The sequence below is a fragment of the Garra rufa genome, chromosome 23 (assembly GCF_049309525.1).
Source record: "Garra rufa chromosome 23, GarRuf1.0, whole genome shotgun sequence".
Taxonomy (NCBI): Eukaryota; Metazoa; Chordata; class Actinopteri; order Cypriniformes; family Cyprinidae; genus Garra; species Garra rufa.
In genome coordinates this window covers 19,036,390-19,062,295 of record NC_133383.1, presented here as the reverse complement: position 1 = coordinate 19,062,295, position 25,906 = coordinate 19,036,390, and the positions used below count along the sequence as shown (strand labels likewise).

The window sequence follows — 25,906 nt, the reverse complement described above, 5'->3', positions numbered from 1 at the left end:
ATATTTTCATGCAGTAAGTTGCAGATAAAATGTGGCTTCCTGAGATTGACATTTCACGTTTTGTTACACTAGTTAGGTTAGTGAGGCCTTTATGCTTTTTGAAGATGAAATCTTTCAGTTAAATGGATTGAAACAGTCACACGTTTTATCTGTAGTGCATGTGAAGCTATTTTCCTGTCATTGGACGGTCTCCAGGGGCTATTGGTCTTCAGGCGCTGATTGACTTTTTTGAGTGGCTGAAGCAATGTGAGACAGACGCTATTGATAAGCATCTCTTGGGAGCGAGAGCACCAGAGAAGGCGTCCGATAGTTTGGGGCCGTGAGATGGAGTGTGTCTCAAGGAGGTTGTTGGTGTCACTTCACCTGTAGCTCAGCTGTTTGCTTTGATTCTCACGAGAAGCATCTGCCGTCGTTCCTGGCAGCGCTCGGAAGAGTTCTTGTAAAACTTTTGTGAGAAAGGGAGAGAGAGAGGAAGGAGAGATGTTGTGACAAAGGAGGAAGTTATGTGGAAGGCCGTGACCCAGCAAACCACTCAAGTTTAAGTGGAAAGTCAAAGGCGCCAGATTCTTCAAGGCGAACATGACTCCTGCCCTTAAAACACGCAGTCTTTCCGTTGATGTTTTTGCATATTGTGGTCGTTTCTAATTTTAGAACATTGAATTCCATCAAAAAAAAGTCTTTTTGGAAAACAAGAATGTTGTGCTGGAAAAGTAGACCGCTTCGTGAGGTTGTTTACTTTCCTTTTACGTTTCTGCCAATTTCGTCTTCATGACTTTAAGGTCATTCTAACTTTTTTTTCCTCCCCCCTCGTCAGCTGTCAACGGTTGTCGATTTGTCCCATTTTTAGTTTCACTAACAAGTGTGTAACAGCTTTTGCTGCTGTACTTTTTTTTTTTTTCTGTGCATCCTCTGCAGATGTTCTCTTTGCATATTTTGCAGGTGTTTGATCTGCACTCCTAAGTCAGATGGAAATATTTTCCAACAGCTGCAACAAGTTTCACTTTGCAGCAAATGAGCATTATTGTGAACATGACCATAAACGACGGTCTTTTTCCATCTCTGATTTTAACTGGCAGTGCACATGAGATAAAGACAGTTTTTTTTAGCTTGACAGTGGTCCAGATTTACAGTTTACAACTATTAATAATTGTTTTTGTCCTGATCAGTTTATAAATGCAGTTGTCCAGTTTATAAAAGCTAAGGTCTGCATGACCTGTTCTGCAAAGTCAATTAAGAATGTGCAAAACATCACTCCATGCTTTATTTGTGGCCCTGGACCACAAAACTAGTCATAAGGGTCAGTTTTTTTAAATAAATAAGCTTTCCATATATGTTTTGTTAGCATAGGACAAATTTGGTCTGAAATACAACTATTTGAAAATCTGGAATCAAAATATTGAGAGTTCTTAGCAATGCATATTACTAATCCAAAGTTTTTATATATTTTACGGTAGGAAGTTTACAAAATATCTTCATAGAACTTGATCTTTACTTAATATCCAAATAAAAGCAAAATCAATCATTTTGACCCATACGATGTGTTATTGGCTTTTGCTACAAACATACCTGTGCGACTTAAGACTTTAGTTTTGTGGTCCAGGGTCACATTTAGTAATTTGTGCTCATAATGTGGTTTTTATGCCTTCAGAAACACAATTTTATTTAATTTTAAGCCATTTCTTTTGATTCCATGCTTCACTTATTGTTTTTCTGATCTATCTGTATCATTCTGAGTATGGCTGATCTTACAGCGGATCATTAAGGCAGGATTAACTCCTGGGCTGGGGTCCATTAAGTATTTCATAGCTTGAGTGCTGCTGGTCCAGCGTCTGTTCCATCACATCAATGCCGTTTATCTTCGGTCTTAAAACCAGATAATAGATCAGCACTAAGATTTTAGATGCTGCAGAATATGTGTGTCTTTTCGCAGGTGGTGAGCGGTCGTACTTACAGTAGCTAACGTGGTGATGTCTCTTTCTCGCAGGCTGATTTGACAGGAATAAAATGGAAGAGGTATGTGTGGCAAGGTCCGACCTCGGCGCCTATCCTGTTCCCGGTCACCGAGGAGGACCCCATCCTCTGCAGCTTCAGCCGTTGTCTAAAGGCGGATGTGCTGAGCGTGTGGAGGCGGAGCCAGAGGCAGGGTCGCCGGGAGCTCTGGCTCTTCTGGTGGGGCGACGATCCCAACTTTTCTGACCTCATCCACCACGAACTGACAGGTAAGCTTTTGAGCGAAACCTACCTAAATAGCAAGTACTGGTGCAAAAAAAAAAAAGATGTGGCGATAAGGTATCAAGTACCTTTTCATGCTTTCTAGGTAGGCAGCTCACTGCGTTTCACTGAGTCTAACGAAAAGTCCTTTTGTTTTGTGTTTTTCAGTTTCTTTTTTCCTTTTCGCCCACTTTATCTCTCTTTCTCTATCGACTGTGGTCTCTCTGAATTTCTTCCTCCTTCTTCCTCTCTCACACCCACACACTCTTTGAGTGTGCATTTTAGTTACTTGTCATCAAAATGTGCCGTAGGCCCAAGCAAAGATCTTCGGTTATTGTTTTTGCAGTCCCAGTTTAGCAGTCAGTGTCTGTCGCTTGCGGATAAACCTAAAAAGTGTGCCATTAAGTTTATACACGCTACAATATTTTTAATGTTTACAAGAGCTGTTAGAGTGATAAATATAGATCAAGCTCCTTCTGTTGTGTTTGAACTGACTGGTCTGAAGGTGTTTTAGAAGTGATCACCTGTGGATCTGTGAGAAATGCCTTTATAATTGTGTTTTCTTTCAAGATCAGTTCTCGCTCTGCTAACTCAGACCTGAGGGTTGTTGTTTTGGGTTAGTGTTGCGTTGTGTGAAACAGAGGAGTAGAGTCTGTGTGACGCCGTCACATCTCATACGACGTGTGTGAGAGCAAATCCCTCGGTTTGATAAAAGACAAAAGAAAGGAATAGGAAATATCGAAGAAGTTTTGGCTCATTTTTATTTCTTAAGCCCTTTGAAGGATGGAATAATGAAGAGCATCGAAGCATGAACGAGCAGAAAGCATCATGGATGTCTGCGGAAAAGCTTTCATTTTCCACCTTTTTTTCCCCCCGTTCCTTTATGGACCAAGGAGATGGACCTGTCCCATCTTTATTCATGCCTTCTTTTACAGTGAGAAACAGTAGGAATGAAAAATGGGGTGATATAGAGAAATTGGAAGAGGCGATTTATTTTTTTTTCTTTTGTCCATTGACCCTTCCTCATTACCGTTCATTGTGCTGGAGGAGGGACAGAAATGGAGCCTTATGGTCAAAACAATGACCAATTCACCCATTCCATAATATCCCTCTCCACAAAAGATATTGCTGTATTTTTCATTCGTTTGTGGGGATGTTTGCTATAATGGCTGCATCCCGGTTGTGCCTCATGACTCTCAGAGGAGAAGTCTGACATTTGTGTCTCTTCCTCTTGACACCTCTTCTTTCTTCACGTGTTGGTCTCTGGAAAATTTCAAGTGATTTCAAGACCTGAATAAGTGATTTTTAGGGTGAACATAAATTTTTCAAGTCAAACCCAGCTTTAAAATATTTATTTGGGAAGAAATTGCTGATCTTGAGCGGCCAGAAAAGTCAAGGAAGACTTTTAATTGCTTTTAAGGTGTTGGGAAAACTCTGGAAAGAGCGCTAAATTTATTGCAGATGAAATCGTGTTTCATTTGATCTAAGTGCTGTGTACTTTTAATTTGTTCATCTTGTAGGCATCTGTGGTTCTCTGTTTGTCTAATTCAGGATCAGATAAAGTGTCAAACAGCCTGTGTTTCAGGACTAAATGTTATGCCTGCGGTCGTCTTGAGATCAGCAGGGTCATAACCACTTGACCTTCTCTCCTTGCAACAGACGTGTGAACCTGCTGCTCATTCGACATCCCCTTGACACGCACTTCTTGATGTCTTTCTCACAAACACGCATGCGGTCGTCTTTCTTCTGGCCCTCGTACAAACGCAGTGGAAGCCCATGGGATGCAATAAAGATTAAGCTCTGAAGAGACACACACGCATAAATATATTCACCCGCGCTGGACCGTGGAGCACCTGATTTAGATCCCAACTGGCACCCTGGCAGTGAAGGTGTGAATCAGTGAACAGCAGGTCCAGGGAGACTTTAAATGGGATGGAGAGAGAATGAAAGATGGCACTATCTCTGTTGTACGCTTCACTTGAGGAACACATGTCTCAGAAGGTTTCAAGAATGAAAGTGAATGGACCAGACTTCATGTGTCCTGTCATAATTAAGCCTTGTCAAAAATACAGCACAGGAGACGTAAAAAAGCTTGGATGTCTGAAGATTTGCATTGGAAGTAGTGGCTAGAGCTGCGGAAGTTTTCAACACCATATTCTCCACTCTGTCTCAGATGTTAAAACTGTTTACACCTCAGGTTAACATGCATCTCTTGTGAGCACTTGTCACACATTTTGGCAGTGTTACTTAATGCTGATAGTCAAAACATACACTACCATTCAAAAGCTGAATTAATTTTAATGAAAAATACAGTAAAACAGTTTTGTAATTATTAAAATTTAAAAACAATACTTTTCTATTTTATTATATTTTAATATACAATTTATTCTTTTGATGGCAAAGCTGAATTTTAAGCATTTCTCCGTTTCTTACAAATTTTTCGAGTGATTTTTCAGTGATTTTAGTAACTTGACGTGATGTGTTAAAGTAATCAATCCATTCAGATCTGCAGTGTGGTCACATTTTTTTGACGACTTTTGAGTGTGGTTTCAATAATGTGATCCACAAATGTTTTATACCACATTTACCCCAGTATTCAGCTTCACCCACTTCTGATTGGATGTTAATCCTAGGGATGTAACAATATCAAAATATCTCGATATGAAGAAATTTGTTTTAATTTTGTACATTTTAAAGTTATTTTATCAAATGCACTTTGAGAGTTAAAAAATAAGATGTTTTTAACTAAAAAAAAAAAACTTAATTTAGAAAAAAGTCAGTGAATTGACTTGTACCTGAACTTTAAAAGGGAACTCAAACCTCCTTTATTTGTGGTATACTGTCTCAGTCTCAGTTATGTTCACACTGGTGTTTTAGGATGCCAAACAAATTAGAATATAATAATATAATAAAATTTTTAATATTTTTGTTATTCCTATGTTAGTACTAGCCATATATCGTAGAAAAGTTGCACTGTGAAATAATTAAAAATTGATATTTCATAACTATATTTTTTTTAGGGATGCACCGAATATTCGGCCACCGAAAATGTTCGGCCGAAAATGGCCCAAAAGGGCATTTTCGGTGTTCGGCCGAAAGACTTTTATCACCAAAACAACACGGCCGAAACAGTATGTTGACGCAAACAGAAACCGCAGCCTGCTCGTGCTTGTCTGAAGCAACACATCTGCGGTGTGGACGTATATCAGCGTATCCGAGAAAGACCCACAGATAGCGATTTGCAAAACATGTAATGCCGAAGTTTCAAGAGGGGTGTGTCTGCAGTCGTGCGGGCAGCCAGTGATGAGAGCAGAGAAAGAGACAGATGTAGCTTTCAGTGAGTGAAAAACAATGGCTTTACGTTGGTGTTACATCACAATATTTTAAAGATTTGTCCTTTCTATATACTGTATTTTTATAAATATTTATGTTTTAAACCATGGAGGTGAGCTAATGGATATCACACAAGCAACGTGAAAACTGCGCTATATGTGAAAGTGAAAACTGACAGTGCTTTCAGCATCTGACGTGCATTCTCTCAGAGACAATAAGAGGCGATTATACTTTATATGCTGATATTAATTTAGTCCCCTAATATTTTTCTTGTGCCCTGAACATGGCGGGAAAAAAATAAAAAGAAACGTATTTTGTGTAAGGTTTGTTTTTTGAAAGACTTAAATAAAGCTCTTAATTTTCATTGATGACTGCAGTTTTATTTAGAGGTTAAGAAAGTCTTAATTATGAGTTCAGGTGGTCTTAAATGTGGGGACTGAAAGACAAGAATTGCGATGAAACTTCAAAAGGCTATCCATTGAATAAATATGAGCGCTGCACGTTTCAAAGTCATTTGCTGCGCTGCTTTGTGTAATATTATTCTGACAGCGCCTCCTGCTGGAAGAGAAACGCATAGAGTTGTAAATGTGAACTGATGGATCCACAAGATAATGTTATAAAAATGTAAACAATTTAAACAAAGGCAGTAAAATATATGTATATGTTATTTAAGTAATATAGTATTTGATTGATAACAATTGGTTAAATTAATATAATTGATTTATTCTTTGAAACTTTAATGTTAATTTCTAGTAAAAATATTAATATTAAAAACTAGTTCAGTGTTAAATAAATATTTTGAAATTGTATTTTTGTCATTTTATTTCTCTGAAAAGCAATGCAAAATAGTAAAAAGCAAATTTTTACTATTTAATTATTGTAATGGTGAAAAAATTGGCAAAATAAATGGAAAAAAATGCGAAACACCACGTTCGGTATTCGGCCTTCGGCCAAGCATTTCATTATTATTCGGCTTCGGCCAAGAATTTCATTTCGGTGCATCCCTAATTATTTTTGCTTTACAGTAGGGAATTACAATACTTCTGTCATAATTACTACACATTTGGACTTAAGTAACGTTACCCGTTTAAACCGGAATTCCTACTGCATTTTTAAGCTTTTATTTTGACAGAAACTGCAGTAGAATTTTTATTTTAATGGAAAACTCTAGCTTTAGTGAAAACAGGCTTACAAAACTGCATCTCACTACAGATCTACTGAAATGCTGTAATCATTTGCCGCGAAAATAAAGCATAACTGGTGGCTGTTGTGTTCCCAAACTCATGCTAAACTTATGGCACATGCAATAAACGAGTTCACTGCATTCACTGTGAACTGAGCCGTTCTGAAGTGCAGAAAACACCGGATCATGATGTTTAGGCTAATCGCCTAAACGAAGTGCGGAAGCAGACTTGAAGAAGGGATTAAGCCATATTGTGCTTTTGGTTTTAATTCGTTTGACAGATATTGTGCCAAAACATAATAGCCCTAATAACTACACTTTTTGCCTGAAACATCTGCCGTTTCATATCATCATGTGACCACGATGATATCGAGACAGTTTTGCTATCGCAATACCACAATATTGCTTATATTGTTACATCCCTAGTTAATACAATGATGTAACACTGAGTCTTTGTCTGGGGCTGTTTGAGCTCATATGTTGGTGTCTCCACATGTTTATCCATCCATGTTTTGTTCCCTCTCATAGTTTACCCCCTCGTCAGAACTACAGCTTGTTAAAGTCTTAAAATTTTGCGGCAAGTGCCATTCCTGTCTGCTAACTAATCACTCCTGTCCCAAGGGAAAAAGCAAGTGAAGGAAGAAGTTGACGGATCTTCTGAAGCCTTGTATTTAATCACCGAGCGAGTGGAAGAAAACAAGGAGTGCTGTTTGGGAGATGTAATGAGACAGGAGGCCATTTGGCTGATGTTGGAGAGGCAACTTTACCCGACTCTGAATGGAACGCGGGAGAGAACCAATCCCAGCGCTCCGCTTACTCTGTGATGGAATGATCTGGAATAACCGAACTGCCATTGGAGTAAATGAGCATCTCCTCGGTAGACCACGGCCCTCTATTTTTATGTAAATGTCCGATCGCCTCCCCTCCCCCTTCCTGCTCTCTGTTCCCGTCGGTGGCGCTTGCTGATGTCGGTTCTATCCAGGGGCATCCACAGAACGAGACATGAATAAGGTCTTTTTTCCCTCCTCCTTTCTGTCTCTTTCTCTCCCTCCCCTCTGCTTTTCCTCTCTCTCCCTTTTGCCTCCCTCTTTCTCTTTTTTTTCCTTTCCTCTCTCTCTCTGATCTTTTTTGCATAGAAATTAAGGAGCTGTAGTCTGTCTGTAAGGGTAATTGCTGTAGGGCTCATTTCTTCCTCATTTTTCCTCCTCTGACACTCGTCTGCTACACTCTCTCGCTCCCTCCCCCGTCTGCCAGTCTCCCTGTGGTGCGAGTTGTGCTGGCAGCTTTTCTCTCCCTCTCTTTTTCTTCCCGTTCTCTCCCCCGTTCTCTCTCTCCCTCCTCTGGGTTTTTTCGCGAGGGCTACCTGTTTACCGCATAGCTCAAAGACAGCTGCTGGTGATACCCATTATGCTGAAGGCTGACGGGCTTTCAGGCTACAAAATTAAGGCTCATAGTCATACTGACTTTTTTTTTTTATTCATGATTTGAGGAAAAAGGAGGGCACAGTCTTTACTAACAGAGTATTGTCTTCTGTTTATTGGCTTACGACATAAAACGCTAATTTTTTTTAGGTTTAATGTGTTAAAAATGAATAGAGATGCACCGATCTGGATTTTGGGGGCCGATCACCAAAAGCAGTATCTGCCGATCCCGATATTACCGATCACAGCGTCAAATCCATAAATTCTTCAATATTGTTGTCTCATGTACAAACATTGTCATTGTATTATTAGTATAAAAAGTAGGAAATGAGAAAGTATCATGAATTGACCAGTTTTATTGCAGGTTGAGGCAAATTTCAATATTTAACACTCTCGAGACTCTCAGAGACAACTTGGACTCAGCTTACATAGAGTAAAACTGTCTTTTGGCAGTAATTATGTGTACAACACATTTCACTCTTTTAGAGTTGACACAATTTGTAAACTATAAACCTTAGTTTTCCTGTGGAAAAAGGAGTTAAATCTTAAAATAAAAAAAATTATGTGCAAAACACACATGTGCACCATAATAAACATTTAACTCCCAGGAGGCTCTTTCTTAGAATCACAATAGCAGCAAGCTTTTTGTGGAAAAATAAAATAAATATGCCATACATATGCATATAAATATACAGGGTGCGACAGAGGGGGGGATGCTTTTGAAAACTTTTTTTCTTTCTCTCCATAGGCAGAGGTTGACCAAACTGTTAGTGTAATCTGTTAACAACGCGCATTATATACCCGTCTTTTGAGGCAAGAACCAGATAATGAGTGTTAGGTCATGAAATGTTTTTAATACGACGGAAGCTGTATTATGTGATCACAATTTAATAAAAACATCGTAAGTTAGGCCTATTAATAGTAATGATTTAATTTCAAACAATGAATACATTTTATAGAGAAGGTGAACAAAGTACCAATGGAGCTTTTTGGAAACTCCGAATCAGTAAACCACTGCGTCGCAAAAAGATTCACTGTTTCGAAGCGCTCCAATCGGATCGCGAATCATTTGATTCAGAGCGTTCAACTTCAAAGTGCGTATGGCGAATCATTTGATTCAGACGACTTTAAAGCGCGTATCGCGAATAATTTGACTTAGATCGGGACGTAGGAGCGGCTTCACGGGACGTTTTATCCCCACCGTGGATAAAAATAATTCAGCAGAGGCAGGGATGCATAGACCAGAGGGTGGGAAATCCCCCCATCCCCCCAGGCAAATCGCACCCTGTACATATACATGCACGCCCCTTTTTTTTTTTTTTTTTTTTTTTCTCCTTTCTCTGCCTTATCAGAAGCTAAATTTGTAAACTCGGTATACTCTTTAATGTGAGAAACTTTCAAATGTCGTATCATGTTCGTTGTGTTAATTCTTTTGTAGCACTCCTCCTCGGGGTTAGCCTGGGTTTCCCCATCCTGCCTTGCGCAGCGCGATTTTATTCACGCTGCTAGTCTAGTCTGGAAACCATGGACCTAATTTTCACCTAAGATAGGGAACCAATCACAGAACGGGGAGGGAGCAGCAAGACGATGACGCCTTCTATGCGACTCACCGAAGCAGTTTGTTACTATGGATCCAGCATGGCAGCAGACGCAAAGTTATCTTTCGTGTCTACACTGGACGCGAGCGGCGCGACCAGACTCAACAAATGACATTAGAACCTATTATGCTGTCTACACTGGATGCGGCGCGACACGGCAAATCTCTGACAGTAATCTGCTGCCGCGTTCTATTTATGACGTGCTCACACAAAGTTTAAATGATTTGCAACGGTCGCCTTGTCGCGTCCAGTCTAGACAGACTTTAGCTGTTGCGGCGCGGCAACTGTCGCGTCCGGTGTAGACACGGTATAGTGTTCTAAGTAGTTTAGAACGCAAGTTTATTTTGAAAAAATAGCAACATTTGGCGTTCGCTCTACATACGTCATCCGGTATAATTGAAACGATTGGCTATGAGCTACGCACAGGCGCTTTTGATACACATTCGTATCGCCCAATAAACGGCTCTGGGCATTCGTAAACCACGCCTCAAATACGAGAAAATGAACATGTGGTTCCCAGACCACGAATCATGACGAAGTCATAACGTGGTCTGGCGTTAGCCAGGCTACCTCGGGGTATCTCCTTTGCACACACCTTGCAAGCGGCAAATTTGTTGTCCTTCTCGGACATGTTGTAAAAAACCCATACCGGCGACGCCATCTTCAGTGTTAATGCGTTGTAGAGACAGCCACGCCCATTAGGAGACCCTAGTCTGAGAAGTGGGAATGCATGCTCTGGCGGCTGTTTGTTGTTGTAAACGTCATCTGATCGGCCTGCTCTGATCTATTTTGAGAACTCCGATCAAAACCGATAGCGCCCCTATCGGTCGATTGCGATCGGATGCCGATCGATCGGTGCATCTCTAAAAATGAAGTGTGTTTTATGAGACACTAGCGGCTCAGTTTTTTTTAAAAACTATTACTATTCTTACTGGTTTTTTTGTCTTTTACAACCTAATTTTACTTACTACTTAGATTTTTAGTAAAAAAAAAAATTGATTTCTCGATTTAAATCAATTCTCATCTTTACAATACAATATTGATTCTTAAATTCCAAGAATCGTTTAGTCTACCCTGTTTTCAGTTAAAAAACTAACTTTCTAGCGCACCTCCTATTCAATAAATCTCAGATTTTAAATTCTTACCATTTTATTACAGTATTCAAACAATAAATGCCATTTTGGCATTTAATACCGGTTTCAGCACGAAAGAAACTTGAATGAACATCCGAAGGTATGTTAAAAGAAAGTACAACTTACCGAAATCCATATCATGTCTCATGTAATCGCTCAATTAGTGTTTAAACCATGGAAAGACGTCAATAACAGCTTGTTATGCTACACAATGTCATGTAACGTCACATTTACCTCCGAAAAAAACATTCAGTAACCATATATTTGTTAGTCAGTTAGAAAAATTAGCTCCAGCGAGGAGCATTTTGCTAAATATATGCACCATATAACATATTATAATTTTAAGACCATCAAGTTTTTATGACAGCCACCATTTAAATGTTTATATTTAAAAACAAAATGAATTGGAGTAGAAATATAATTATGTAGTTGTAACTTTATTATTATAAAAATATCATTGAATGTAATTTAAGGGTTTGCATACAAATCAGTTAATTTTAACCTTCAGTATTATAGTAATGTAGTAGCAAAGGACACTTATTTATATTTTACAGCAGCTGTGAGATTTTTTTTTTTTCCTTTGAGAAAATTTCCCATGTATTGTACCTGATATACAGTAAACCTTTCATCAAAGTTGTCCTAAAACCAAAACAATACCCGTTCTTGTCTTAGGACAGCTTTGATGAACTTTTTTGATCCACTTCAAATGTTGACTACTGTATATCCAAAATAATCAATATCAAATTGAATCAGAAATCGAATCGTAAGATTGTGAAATTTGTCAACCTAGCCCTCATCATTTATTTACAACTAAATCAACCAATTATTCATTAATAACAGTCAAAAATACTGGGCAAACTTATTTTGAGTCAGTCTTTAATTTTTGCTGTGTGGGGCCGCTATAAAACTCACTGTGCCGTGCAGTATAGAAATTACACACTGCACCTTTAATATGTGTGCAAGTGTTAGTCGGAGCAGTAAGCCAAGTACACCGAGAGCCCGTCAGTCGTAGTAATTACAGATTGGCCTCAGAGAGTCTCCCACCAACATAATGACAGAAGTTGTGATGAACACACTTCATTTAATATTTGTCCTGGTGTCCCGTAGGCCATGACTCTCAGGGACACTGGTGATGTGCTTGCGGCTTGACTGGAGCTGCTTGTCAGACACATGAGCTGTGCATTTAAGAGCAGGAATCTTCTATTGGCAAGCTGTGTGTAGTGTGAACCCTCGGGCCACAGAGCTGAGCCGCTCAGAGAAAAGGTTCTTTGAAAACATGTTGGATCCCATCGACACCAAGAGAACTGAGTGCGCTGGAGGAGATGATGTCTGCTGCTGCCTTTCCCTGACATCACTGCGTGTCTGAAGACCGTAGGGGCGGTTGTGAGTGAGATCATCCCCGGAAGGCCATTTGTAAACCCTCGACTCGCTGCGACCTTTGACCTGTGGCTGGAGAGCTTTGCCTCCAACAGGAAGTGATGTCCGATACAAAAGGAAATAATACAAGTTCTTTTGCTTCAGAAGGTGCGTTGTTGTCGTTCTCAATTTCCCCCGACCTTCCGCTGTTTCCTCAGTTTTAAACAGACTTCGGATACCATAACAGTTGAGAAACGTGATCAGACGATCACACATCGTGCCAGATGCCTACCAGAAAACAGCATGGGTCTTGTACAGACACATTCTGTTTGGTAATAAAAAGACATTTCTGGGTCACCTGAAATTGGTGTTATTTCATTTGTTTTATTGAAGGAGAAAGATTTGGGTTGATTTACACTGCTGGTGGTTTGCTGCTCGGCATAACGCGCAAAGCTCCTCTTTGTTCTTCTCGCCGCGTGTGTGAGGTCTGATTTGTATTTTTCTCCCTGTTAATCTTGTTGTGCCGTTTGACAGGTTAAGGGCTTTGTTGCAAGACTGTGTGTTATTTCTGTAATGCAGGGCTTTGGTTGTTTCTGTTGAAATGTGCAATTGCTGTTGTCAATAACAATCTATTTTATGCCCTTACCGGTAATGCTTGCAAACATCAGTTTACATTGTGCTTGAAAGTAGCTTGTGTTTGGCTTAATGGTCAAGACCTGCAGACATGTGAAATGGATCAATGATTATCTGTCGCTTTTAGTGGGAAGGAACCTGTTCATGGTGGTTTTTAGATAGTCGATGAGAAGCATTTTCAACAGGGATGCACCACTAGAGAATTTTTGGTGGTGATGTTTTTTTTTTTTTTTTTTTTTTTCCCCTCAGGATTCTTTCAATATAAAAAAAGTTAAAAAGAAAAGTGTTTATTTGAAATGTATACTATGGGGCTTTTAAAGGAGTAGTTCACTTCCAGAACAAAAATTGACAGATATTGTACTCACCCCCTTGTCATCCAAGATGTTCATGTCTTTCTTTCTTCAGTTGTAAAGAAATAGTTTTTTTGAGGGAAAACATTTCAGGATTTCTCTCCGTATAATGGATATCTATGGTGCCCACAAGTTTGAACTTTCGAAATGCAGTTTAAATGCAGCTTCAAAGGGCTCTAAACGATCCCAGACGAGGAAGAACGGTCAGTTATTTTCTGAAAAAATTGACTATTTATATACTTTTTAACCGCAAACGCTCCTCTTGGTCTAGCTCTGCGTGAACTGTGTGTATGTATTCCTGATTATGACAGTTGGGGTAAGTCAAAAAACCAACTCAAAATTCAAAATAGTCCTACATCGCAGCAGAAGTACTGACCCAGTGTTTACAAAGTGAACATGCAAAGAAGATCAAACACCCTTAACAAAAATGGTAAAACAGCGATGTAGGGCGATTTTTGGGAGTTTTTCGGCATACCGTAACTGTCATAAACTGTTCACGCATTTGTTGTTAAGTTTATAAATTGTAAAGATAAGCTATAAATTGTTGCTAGATAAGACCCTTCTTCCTCAGTTGGGATCATTTAGAGCCCTTTGAAGCTGCATTTAAACTGCATTTTGGGGCACCATAGTTTTCTATTATATGGGCCCGAAATCCTGAAATGTTTTCCTCAAACAATATTTTTTATGACTGAAGAAAGAAAGATATGAACATCTTGGATGACAAGAGGTTGAGTACTCTGAATTTTTTCAGATGTAAATTTTTGTTCTGGAAGTGAACTACTCCCTTTAAATAATCTGATTGGTTGATGAACATTCTAAGGTTTGCAGTTATTTTCAGGGAAACTCATGGCTAAAGTAGTTCCAGGCAGGTCTTGACCGCATTATCATTTCACCAAATGATTTCAATTTTTTCAGAAGTTGTTACAGCTTAGAGCAAATAAACCAAAACCCACAAAGGCACTGACCACTGAATATAGCAAACAATATTATAAATGACACATTATCACAAGTTGCGTTTTATTCTGTATGGAAAGCACATACTCTGCCTTTAAATGTCTTTAAATACAACATCTGAACAATATTTGAGGTGTGGTAACCATAGTATAATGGAATAATTGATTCTGGTCCTTTGAATTATTGGAAAATAATGAACAGCTGTGGTGTAACTTGCCATTGCCACATCACCACCTTGCATTAGTGAAAAATAAATATACCAAAATGTATTTAAAATACAATTATTTCATACATTTACATATTATATACTTGATAAAAATACCCTGAAATTGTACTTTTAGTATACTAAACTGGTTTATTTAAATAAACCTGTCTGCTAAATTGGAACAACTAATTTTGTACTTAATGCTTTGTGCAAAAGTAGTGCTGAAGTACAGCAAAATATATATACTTATGTAATTAAGTAATTGTGTTAAAGTGGAACTATTGCAAGTATGCTTAAGGTACAATTTATATTTTTTGCATTTAAAGACTGATAATATTTAAAGATCATACACTCCTCATCAATAGTGACATTAAAACATATCATACATCAGTAAGTCTCAAGCGATATGCCAGCAATTGTTAATCGACTTGAACTATACTTAGTATAAAATTAAATTACATATTATTTTGTAACAACAAAAGTCTGTACAGTCACTTTAGATAAAATTATTGCGTCTTTGTTGAATGAAAGTATTAATTTCTTTAAAAAAAAAAAAAAAAGCCTTGCTAACCTCAAACTGAGCGGCAGCTCAAACTAACCGAAAACTTAACTACATTTATTTTAATGTGGTGACAAATTAGAAGTGTTAAGTTTCGTAATTTATTAAATATGCTCATAATGTTAGAACTGGAAGAAATGTCATAAGTGGTATTGGCTGTAATCAGTATTAATGATTATTGTTCTCATTAATCTGTCTCTGAAATGCACTTACAATTTTTCAGCGAGTGCTGTTTGTTGTGTCTGCGCCGCTGTAACTATGGTGTGGTCAGACTTGTTCACCCTGTACTGATGATGCATTGGCTTTTGTACTTAATTCCCCAAACCAGGGAAGAGGGGGAGCCCTGCCTTCTCTTCCCTCCATCTTTATGCTTCTTTTCTTTGCGTTCTTGCTGTGCTCTTCTGTCATCTTTGGAAATAGTCATTAATTAGTAATTGAAGCTCTCTGGTCCTTGTATGGCTCTGCTCTCAAATTCAGAGGAAAAGAACAAACGAGAGCAAGAGAGAAAGAAAGGAAAGCCAAGGGCATGAGGAGAAGAGAAAGGGATGGAGGTGCATATAGAGAGAGAGAGAGAGGGAAGACAGATTACAGCAGAGGATGAAGATGAGCTAGAGAGAAATAAAGAAAGATGGAAATGGGAGGGGGGAAGAGACAACACAGAAAATAAGCATGGAGAAAGAGAAGAGGCTCCTGTAGCGCATGGCTCTGGCTCTTCCCTGGTCTGGCTCAATCCCCTGGGGCCAATGGTTGAGCAGACATTAATCTCTCTGTTTAATGACCCTACAGCTGATCTAATGACTCCTGCATAGGAACCTGTGGCTGTAGGGAGCAGCTCTACACTAAGGGGCAGGGCTCGCTGTCCTGCTATTATGAGCCCATGTGTCTGAGGGATGATAATATGGTGCTCACTGCTGGTGTACTCAATAATACAGGGAACTGCTGAAAAGACCAGCATGTTCTGGCCTCATGGATGTGGTTAGGTTAGGGTTAAGCTCTGTATTTCTCTCACCCTCTCTACACATGGAATGTATATATTTGTAGAGCCCTATGATTTAAACGCAGACAGAATCGCGGAATCCAGTCATAAAAATGGAATTTACTGTAGAAGGCAGATTGTCTCGGAATTTGCTAAATTTGGGATGAGTAAATCAAAAGTAGGTCAGTACACTTAAATCAAAACGTGATATGACTAGTATCTGTAAATATTAACCTGTAAATATACTATCCTGTCTCTTTGTGAATGAATGGCGCAGATGCACGGTTTCATTGACTACACACTACTGAAGTGCTCATGACGCAGTGTTTTTAGCATTTGCCACCTCAAAATATAAGAGTACATGAACACATCAACTCACTTGATAAGCATTTTACTGTCGTCATGTCATATACAAACAGAAACTTAAAGGTCTTCACTAGGGCTGTGCAATATGGACAAAATAATCATATTGCGATTTTTTTTTTTTTTTTTTGAACGAATATTGCGATTGCGATTTTATTTGCGATTTTTTTTTTTTTTTGCTTTTTCAAACAAGCTACATACATACATTCTAAATGTATTCAGTGCAACATTTCACAATGAAATAACATAGTATTAAGTTTAATAAACAAAACTGTAGTAAAATTGTCTTAAAAACAGACAACATAAAATAAATTAGCCATGTTGCTTTTTTCCCGGTACTTTAGCCTACTTTGTGTAATAACAAAAACATTCATTTCAGTGGAAAAATAAGTCCAAAACTCTGCAATTTTTTTTTTTTGCGATTGCGATTAATTGCACAGCCCTACTGTACACAATGAAACTTCACGACAACCTGTCAAAATTAAAGTATGGTTTAACATGTAACAGAACAATATTAGTCTTGTATTACTTTTGTACAGTATAATGTACAAAACATACATAAAACAATATATGATAAAAAAAATTACAACAAGATTAACCACTTAATTGTAGAAAAAAACTACAATTATTATTTAAACATTTTAAACTGAATATATTTTTTCTTCCATGTATTGATTTTAACAGTAAACTTCTGTTTGTTTGCCAAAAATTAAAAGGGTTTATTTTTCATTTGATTAAAAATTATCAGAAAAATTAAAACACACAAGAATTTCTAAAAAAAAAAAAAAAAAAAAGCAAAAGTTTGTAGAGCCCTCAAAATGTTAAAATGGAGAGTTTTGGACTTATTTTTCCACTGAAATGAATGTTTTTGTTATTACACAAAGTAGGCTAAAGTACCGGGGGAAAAAAGTAACATGGCTAATTTATTTTATGTTTTGTTTATTAAACTTAATACTATGTTATTTCATTGTGAAATGTTTTGTTATGCACTTCTTGTGCACTGAATACATTTAGAATGTATGTATGTAGCTTGTTTGAAAAAGCAAAAACAGTTGCCAAAATCGCAAATAAAATCGCAATATTAGTTCAAAAAATCGCAATATGATTATTTTGTCCATATTGCACAGCCCTAGTGTACAGTATGATATGATATGCTAGTTTTCTCAAATGAAACAGTGAAACTCACAGCAGGTTTGGAGATTTTATCTGTTCATGTGAGATGCAAATGCCAAAAATTAGCGGGAGCGTCACGTGTGCTTCAGTATGAGTGTAGTAAAAAAATGAAACGCGTCTCCACCATTCATACATACAGAGGCAAACGGAACATGCAGGATTCATATTAAAACGGTCTTTTTGCATTTCAGTTTTCACAGACACTATTCAATATCGCGATTTGAATTAAGTGACAGACCAACTTTTGATTTATTAATCCAAAAATCGACGAATTACGTGGCATTCCGCGCTATAGTAAATTCGTTTTTTATGAATGGAGTCCGCGATCCAGTCCGTGTTTTCGCGGAGGAGACATTGTAAACGTGCGACCATGTAGACAGAAATGACATGCCTTCGTGTAAATAAGATAAATAACATAAGGCTATTTAGTTTGTTTAATAAAAGAACTGTGTATAGACCTGTTCTATAGGAAAGATAACCTTAAATGACTTCTATTGTGATCTGGTGCTATATCGAAAATAAAATGAAGTTGACGTTCAAGGGGGGCGGGGTTGCAGTTGGGGGGGATAGGTTTTTGTTAAACCTTTAAATTGCTGTTAAATTGTGTATGTTTCATGATTTTAATTAAATAGACATGCTTTTTGATTAATAAAATTTAATGTAACTTAAATCGTGATCCAGAAAAATTTAAACAACGATAAATTTGAAAAATAAATAAATAAAATGGAATTTGGGGAAAATAATAAAATAACTGATTTCATAGGGCCCTATATTTGCAATAATAATTATGTTTATAATGTATATGTGTAAGTGTATAAATGTATAATAATGGCTGGTTTTAAATATTAAAATTTTAAATGATATTTTATTAAATCATATGCTTTTTATTTAAAATTGTAGGAGTGATAGTCTTGATTCATTTTCCATTTACACTTGCTTTTGCAGCCTAGTCTAGATATTTTATCTAGTAAAGTTACATTTATATTTGTAATTGGAATTATTTTTTATTTATTTTCCCTCTTTCTTATATGTATTTAAGTTGACCCATGATTACCCTGGCTGGACTGTGGGAACCATGTGGTTTGTGTGCAACTCTTACACTGTTACGGGTGTTGTCCTGAAAGTCGAGTCAGTTGTTTCCTCTGATAACTTGAACTTTGAGTTCTTAAAAAAAAAAAAAAAAAGTGTTCAGTGTCTTACCGTTACAAAACAAACACAGTCACCGTCAGTTTAACTGCTTCTGTTGCAGCTCAAATTCCATGCATTTAAAATTAAGATTTAATGTGTACTCTTAAAGTAAATTCTATTCAAGTATGCATTTATCAGTGTAAATATACTTTTAGAGGCAGCACTGTTTATGCATTTATTTATTATGAATTACTCCCTAATGTTGTTTGCTCTCCAAGCTTAATGTGTTTATATTTCAAGGGTGTTTTAGTGCTGTTTACATCTTGCAGTTTTCTGTGCGCATGTTTCTTTGTAAGTCAGCTATCTTCCTCTCTTTGTGTCTCACGCTCTGTGGGCAGTGGTTAGACCATAAGAGACAAGGTCATAGGGAACGCTTGATACAAACCAGGTGCCTCCTCCCCACAGTAGAAATAGTGAACACGATGGTTTGGTTTAAAGGAGGAGCAAGTTGCCATTGATGCTTAAAACAGCAGATTTTACGGCAGCTGTTTATATAAAAAAGTAAGATGCATGATTTGTGTTATCTAAAGTGAAAGTGACAGTGATGCCTTCATCAGTTTTCCATCTACTTGCCTGATGTCTTACAATCTGAGAAAATGTGTCACATATAGCTGAGATTTCATATTAAAGCATATAGTTTTAAATCTAGAAAAGTTAGTAATTTCTACACCATTACTACATCATTAAACCATCTTTTTAAACGGGTTTCCCAAATACCACTCCTTTCATCCATTGGTAGGCCAAAGGCTTATAGTTGTCATTTGCATAATCAACCGGTTTTATGAAATTATCACCTTTAAGTGGTAGGCATATAATGATTAATGCCTTTTTTTGTAGGTGTTACATGAATGTGAGATTTTCATAGACTCTGATGTTAACATTTCTTAGCATGAATGATTCTGTCAAGCGCGTGTGTCTGTGTACAGGTGAAAAGTAGCTGGCACCCTGTACTTAAGAGTATCAAAAGATGCATGAGACAGCCAAAACCACCTCATTTTCTCTCTCATTCTCTGCCTCTCTTTCTGCTTTGACAAAAGACAAGGTGTTTCATTGTTGCCAAGCTGTTAGTCAAATCAATGACATCCTTTAAAAGTGAATTGTGCTACTTGCTGCCTTTTCAGAAGACATCAACGAATTATAGATTAGCCTTCTGGCCTGATTCCAGGTCTTCAGCTGCGTTCAGTCTGTGCTTATTTCACCATATGCAGAAACACTCTGACTGAATGACCTTATGATTTGGATGACAATTATCTTTTATGCTGAATTTGTAGGAATGAGCTGAATGTACTGTACTCTTACTGTTGGCTGATGGGTTGATGATAGCCATGAATTACAAAGATTTGCGTTTTAAATATACACACATGGCCAGAAATATGTGTGGAAGATGTGGTTAAAAATTCAGCTTCTTTCTAAATGCAAATAATCAAGTCAGTTTTGTTGTCACCTAAAATGAAACGTGTCTGATTTGGGACACAGTGGCAGCAAATGTGTTGTCAGACGTCTGCGGTGTCGGGGAATCCTATCTGAGCTGTTTGTTGCTGTTTTATCAAGTGGATTTGCTGTGTTTCCATCTGCAGACCAGCGGGCGGGCAAGTGTGGGTGGGTGTGTGGTGTAATGCGTGCAGCCCCTGGGTGCTCATGGGAGCTGTGCTGCACAGAGACATGTTTGAAAGGAGCTTAAGAGCTGCCAGGTTTAAGCAGTGACTCCTAATGAGATTACTGAAGCATGGAGGCCACAGCCGAACGTGATCCAGAAACAAACCAGCGCTCGGATTTACAGCCCCGTTGGACACTGTACCTGTAAGACTAGCCAGTGCAAGGCAAGATGGCGTTTGCTAGAATCAGTGCATCAGGTTAATTAAGACTCGAGTCAAATGAGAAAGACAAGTCAAATTCAAAGCTTCACTAGATATATCATTTTCAGTTTTTTTTTTTTTTTTAACCACGGAAACAGAGGCTGCTTTCAAAATCAGTTGAAGGATTACTCCACTTTCAGAATATAAATTTTCTGATAATTTTGCAGAGAAATTTAAGGTTTTTGAGGAAAACGTTCCAGAATTTTTCTCCATATAGTGGACTTCAATGGTGCTCAACAGATTAAAAGTTGAAAATGCAGTTTCAGCGCAGCTTCAAAGGGCTCTACATTAGGGGTGGGCGATATGACCTAAAATTAATATCACGGTATTTTTCATCTTTTGAACGGTGCCGGTATAATATCACGGTATTACTTTTTTTGGTACATTTTCGGAGAAGTAGCCTGTCCTGTCCATTTAGTATGTGAATAAAGTTAATCTTTTCATAATATAATAAGTATATGGTAGGTATCCTTATCAAAAAGAGACATGGGAGAGCATGTATTCTCAACATATTTATTTTGCAAACAACCTAAAGATCTTACTTAACAGTGTACAACAAAACAAAAATTATTTTTTTAAATTTAATTTCTGCAATATTTAAAACCTTTAAATAACTGGGGGAAATCAACCCATGGCAACAGTTTAAAAGTAGACCAATTCTGTGGGGAAAAACGCGGACTTGGCAACCCTGCATCCAACATGAGCTGCTGGAGTTAATAGGTGCGTTCGACTTCATGCGGCGCCGAAAGAAATCGGCTGCCGCCTTACAAAACAATGCATTCTGGTAAGATCATTTGTCCGACTTTGATCGGCGCTGCAGCCGCCTTTCGATCACGTGTGCCATCAAAGTACCGTGAGAGCAAAACGAGACCAGCCGCAGAGGTCAGGCGCTGCAGCTGCTTAAAACCGGCTGCGAAAGCCTTGATGACGACACACTTTATTCTCATTGGTCAGATTATGTGACGACAAGCACGACGTGTGCTGCGTGTTTATCTTAAAAAAGTTAATGTATGTAATCAATCTTTATATAGAATATCTGATATTCAAACAAAACATTAATGATGAAAATGAAGATTAGGCGATATGGTAAATATATATTCTTATTGTATAAGAGTTAAAGTTTGGAAAAAAATTGTCAACCAGAGGCCGTTTTTTTAATGGATGCTTTGCTTCACTACACTGAATAAACTGCTTATATTTGAAAAATGTCCTATAGCTAACTACAAAACCAAGATGCAAATAATAAACGTCATATTGCATTACATTAAAGTAACTCACGTACCTGATATGATCAACAAAAAAAGCAAAACGATTGTATAGAATAAATGATAGGGAAACGTTTTTCTTTTATTTATTTATCTCATGTAGTTTAATTTCTTAATTTTTCTTTATTCCTTTTTTGTGTATGTTTGGAATACAGTTTCATCCTCTATAAGTGTCCGACTTGACTGCCGTCTCTTTACTCCTCCCCCGACTGCAAGCGGCTGCTCTCGCCAGCCGGCGGCAGGCTAGTGTAGTGCATCTCGAACGCACCTAATGTCTTTGCACACGTGAGTACGAAATTTTCGTCCGACATTTTTGCACGTTAAAAAAAATACAGGTTATGTTAATCGAGTTTACACACTGCCTCTGAAACTTTCATCCGTCATAAAAAATTTGGATCATGTTTGATGTTCTGCATTTTCACATCCATAATAAGCATTTTGATAAGGATGGCGAATATGAGAAAACTAAAAAAAAAAACATACGAAAATCGGACTCAGTGTACAATGACCTTTAGATTTGAACGATCACGGGTCGAAAGTAAAGAGAGATGACAAAAATAGACTGGAGGATTTGTTGCAATCTTGTACTCACTGACAAATATCTATTATAAGATGTGCTGCTCCCTTTACAAAATCGAAAGTAAAAGTAAACAGGCCGGTCGCGTTCGCCTCGCGCCTGCTCAATTTGTGATCCGCTGTGTAAATCCTTTGGCCGGCCGACCGGGAAAAGTCCCGGTCGTCCCGATTGCCACTCCGCCCCTGGTATAGGCTACAGGGCCGACCTTTCTTCACGATGTTTCACCAGCCGTTTAATGGCCACTCCCCTTTTACCTACCACCTGCAAAGCTGATACGAATATGTTTTACTTTTTTATTTACAACAAGATATATAGTATAAGGACAGGTATTCAGACCACAACTGAACGTTTGAAGAAAATTTAATGTTTTAAATATACCGGTATTGACGGTATTAGAAAATCCATGTCGTGGCGCTATCTCACACCGGTGATGACTATGACACCGGTGTACCGCCCACCCCTACTCTACATGATCCCAGCTAGTGTTGTCACGGTACCAAAATTTCAGTATTCGGTACCAATACCACTGAAAATCCACGGTTCTCGGTACCAATTTCGGTACCAAAGCAAAACACAATAACATATTAATTGAGCAACACACTATTTTTTATTAATAAAGTTAAACAAAAATAAAATGTACAAAAAAAACTTGGTAAAAAAAAATTCTTTATACTTACGCAAAATTTTGTTAGATTTTCCACAGGTTAAAAAAGTATTTCAAGGATTGTAAACATTTTAGTAGTTAAATAACATCTAAATAAATTACAGGCATAAAAAATGTAAACAAGCTTCACCCAAAACTTTTTGTCATATTTCTGCTGCTGCGGAAAAACATCTGTAACTGTTGTCTGTTTTAGAGTTCGCTGGGGTCTTTCATGATCTTCTGCAACTGTAAAAAGAAAAAATAATATACTTAAGTAAAGCAGTGTGCTAAGTCTGACCAGATGTGACATTAGATCATTGACACCAGCAAAAATATTAATTTTCAGTAAATAACAAACCTCAGCTGTTATAATAAATTTAGATAAGATTACATATATTAAGACCAGTGTCTATCACAGATGAAAACTGCAGTATTTAAAACACTTTACAATTTCCATTAGTTAGATAGCATTGCATTGCCTAACAATAAACAGTAGTTACATGGCAATTATTCTTCGTGAGTTTAGGCTAATTTCAACATTTACTAATGCATAAAATCATGTTAATCTGTTAAATATGAACAAACATGAATGATCATGTGTTTGTATTAAATAACATTCACAAACATGAATTAATGTTGTAAAAATATATTCACTTACTTTAAGATTATGTTAGAATATGATGCATGAATTTGATCTTATTGTAAAGTATTACCAAACTAAACAGGGAATAAAACGTGTTTTATTTGATTGTACTTTTATTCAATCCAAACTGCATTCATATTTATTATTAATAAGCTTTTTAAACCTGCTAGAGTTATCCAGCCAAGAACGTTTTCTGACAGACTGATATTAAGGACATAAATCAACGTCACATTTGTACATTCTCTAACACACATATTTTGGATACACGGGTCATTTGTGTGTAAAAAATAGTAAATACATGTCCTTATTATTATTTTTTTTTTTACTCTAACAAAAGTTATAGGAGCGTTGTTTCAAATTCATTAAGGCCCAGCATTATGCGTTAGCCGCGCTTATGCTAACGATTCACTACACAAACGGTGATGTTTATTTCAGTCTGACATTCAAATTAAAATACGCAACAATGCTCTAAATATGAAATTAAAATGAAACTTACCTTACTTGAAATCTTTTATTTGATGGAGTCGGTCTTTGAGGTGTTTTAAGTTTGATGTGTTTCCTCCTTTCGAGAGAACCTAGACGACATCCTTTGCAAATAGTTTTTTGATGATCTATGATGTTCGCCTTGTTCAGCCGCAAATCCAAACTATTTGGAGCAAGCCTGGCTCTTCTTTGTAAACAAGTGGAGTCAGAGCCGCGGCATCAGCAGCAGCGCTGGTGTTTTAATAAAGAGAGCGCAACTGCGCAGCGCGCACCTTTTGTATAGCGTATCAAGAACCGGGTTGACCGGATAGTCGATACCACCGGTACTTAAGAAAACCTGGTACCGTAACGTTTTATTTTTTTTAGTACCGACTTGGTACCGAAGTACCGGGACTTTTGACAACACTAATCCCAGCCGAGGAATAAAGGTCTTACCTAGTGAAATCGATTTGGTTATTTTCTATTTTAAAAAAAGTACAATTTATATACTTTTTAATCTCAAATGCTTGTCTTGTCTAGCTCTGGGATGCGCATGCATATTCTGTGTACTCCAGTTCAATACAGTTAGGGTATGTCGAACTCCAATCTTATTTTCTCCTACAATTTCAAAATCTTTCTACATCGCTGCAAAAGTACCGACCCAGTGTTTACAAAGTGAACCTGCAAAGGTGGTCAAAAAGGAGTTTTTCAGCATACCCTAACTGTCTTGAACCGGAGTAGGCATGCACATCGCAGAGCTAGACGAGAAGAGCATTTGTGGTTAAAAAGTGTATAAATGAACATTTAAAAAAAAAAAAGAAAAGAAAATGACTGATAGTTTCACTAGATAAGACCCTTATTCCTCGGCTGGTATTGTGCAGAGCCTTTTGAAGCTGCACTGAAACAGCATTTTTAACCTTCAATCCGTTGAGCACCATTGAAGTTGACTATATGGAGAAAAATCCGGCAATGTTTTCCTCAACAACCTTAATTTCTTTGCGCCTAAAGAAAGAAAGACATGAATTTCTTGGATGATATGGGGGTGAGTAAATATTAGGATATTTTTATTCGGGTAGTGGAGTAATCCTTTAATGGCCCAAGCTTTTAATTAATTTAAATTCAGCAAAATTGTTTCATATTTGAGTGATTAGTTGTTGCATTGTTTGTTACTTTTGGATTAATGTAGACTTAAGAAACAGCCCAGTCCGGCTGGTGATGTAACAAAAGCATTCATCCTTTTGCTGTATCGGAGTAAAAGAGATGACTTGAAACCTTTAAGGTGCGTTCACACCGGACGCGAATGAAGCGGCAAGCGCGAGTGATTTACATGTTAAGTCAATGCAAAGACGCGAATAGCCATCCTGCGGCGCGAATAGCGAGAATGAAGCGGCACGCATTGAGCGTTTCAAGTGATTGCCGCGCCATTCGCGCGAAACGCGCGAGTACAAAAATCTGAACTTTGGCGAAAATCCGCGCCGCGTTAACCAATCAGGAGCTTGCTCTAGTAGTGACGGAGGCAGAAATCAGAAACAACAATGGAGGACAAAATCACCGTTGCTGTCTGTGGTTACTCGGAGCTGTACGATACATATTTGGACTTTTGTAGAAACAGGAATAAAAAGGATTTGGCTAGGAAGAAAGTGGGTGAATAGGTCGGACAATCTGGTTAGTTTTAAAAAACGCTCTTTACTCAATTTGACCTACATATACATACATATTGAGACTACAAGCAAGCTAAAGCTGGCAAATTGAGCTCATTCACCTATTTTACAACTACTTTCCCGCTGACGAGTGGCAGAAGCCCCTCCCATGACGCGAATTCGC

At 37.7% G+C, this 25,906-nt stretch overlaps 1 protein-coding gene across 1 annotated transcript in view; it reads left to right on the top strand.

Moving 5' to 3' along the window:
- The window catches only part of med13a (mediator complex subunit 13a), an 88,223-nt gene that overhangs the window by 2,639 nt on the left and 59,678 nt on the right, over positions 1-25,906 (top strand). The window contains exon 2 of the mRNA XM_073829374.1: positions 1,985-2,219. Coding sequence (XP_073685475.1) covers positions 1,985-2,219 — 235 coding nt within the window. The remainder of the gene's footprint in view (positions 1-1,984; positions 2,220-25,906) is intronic.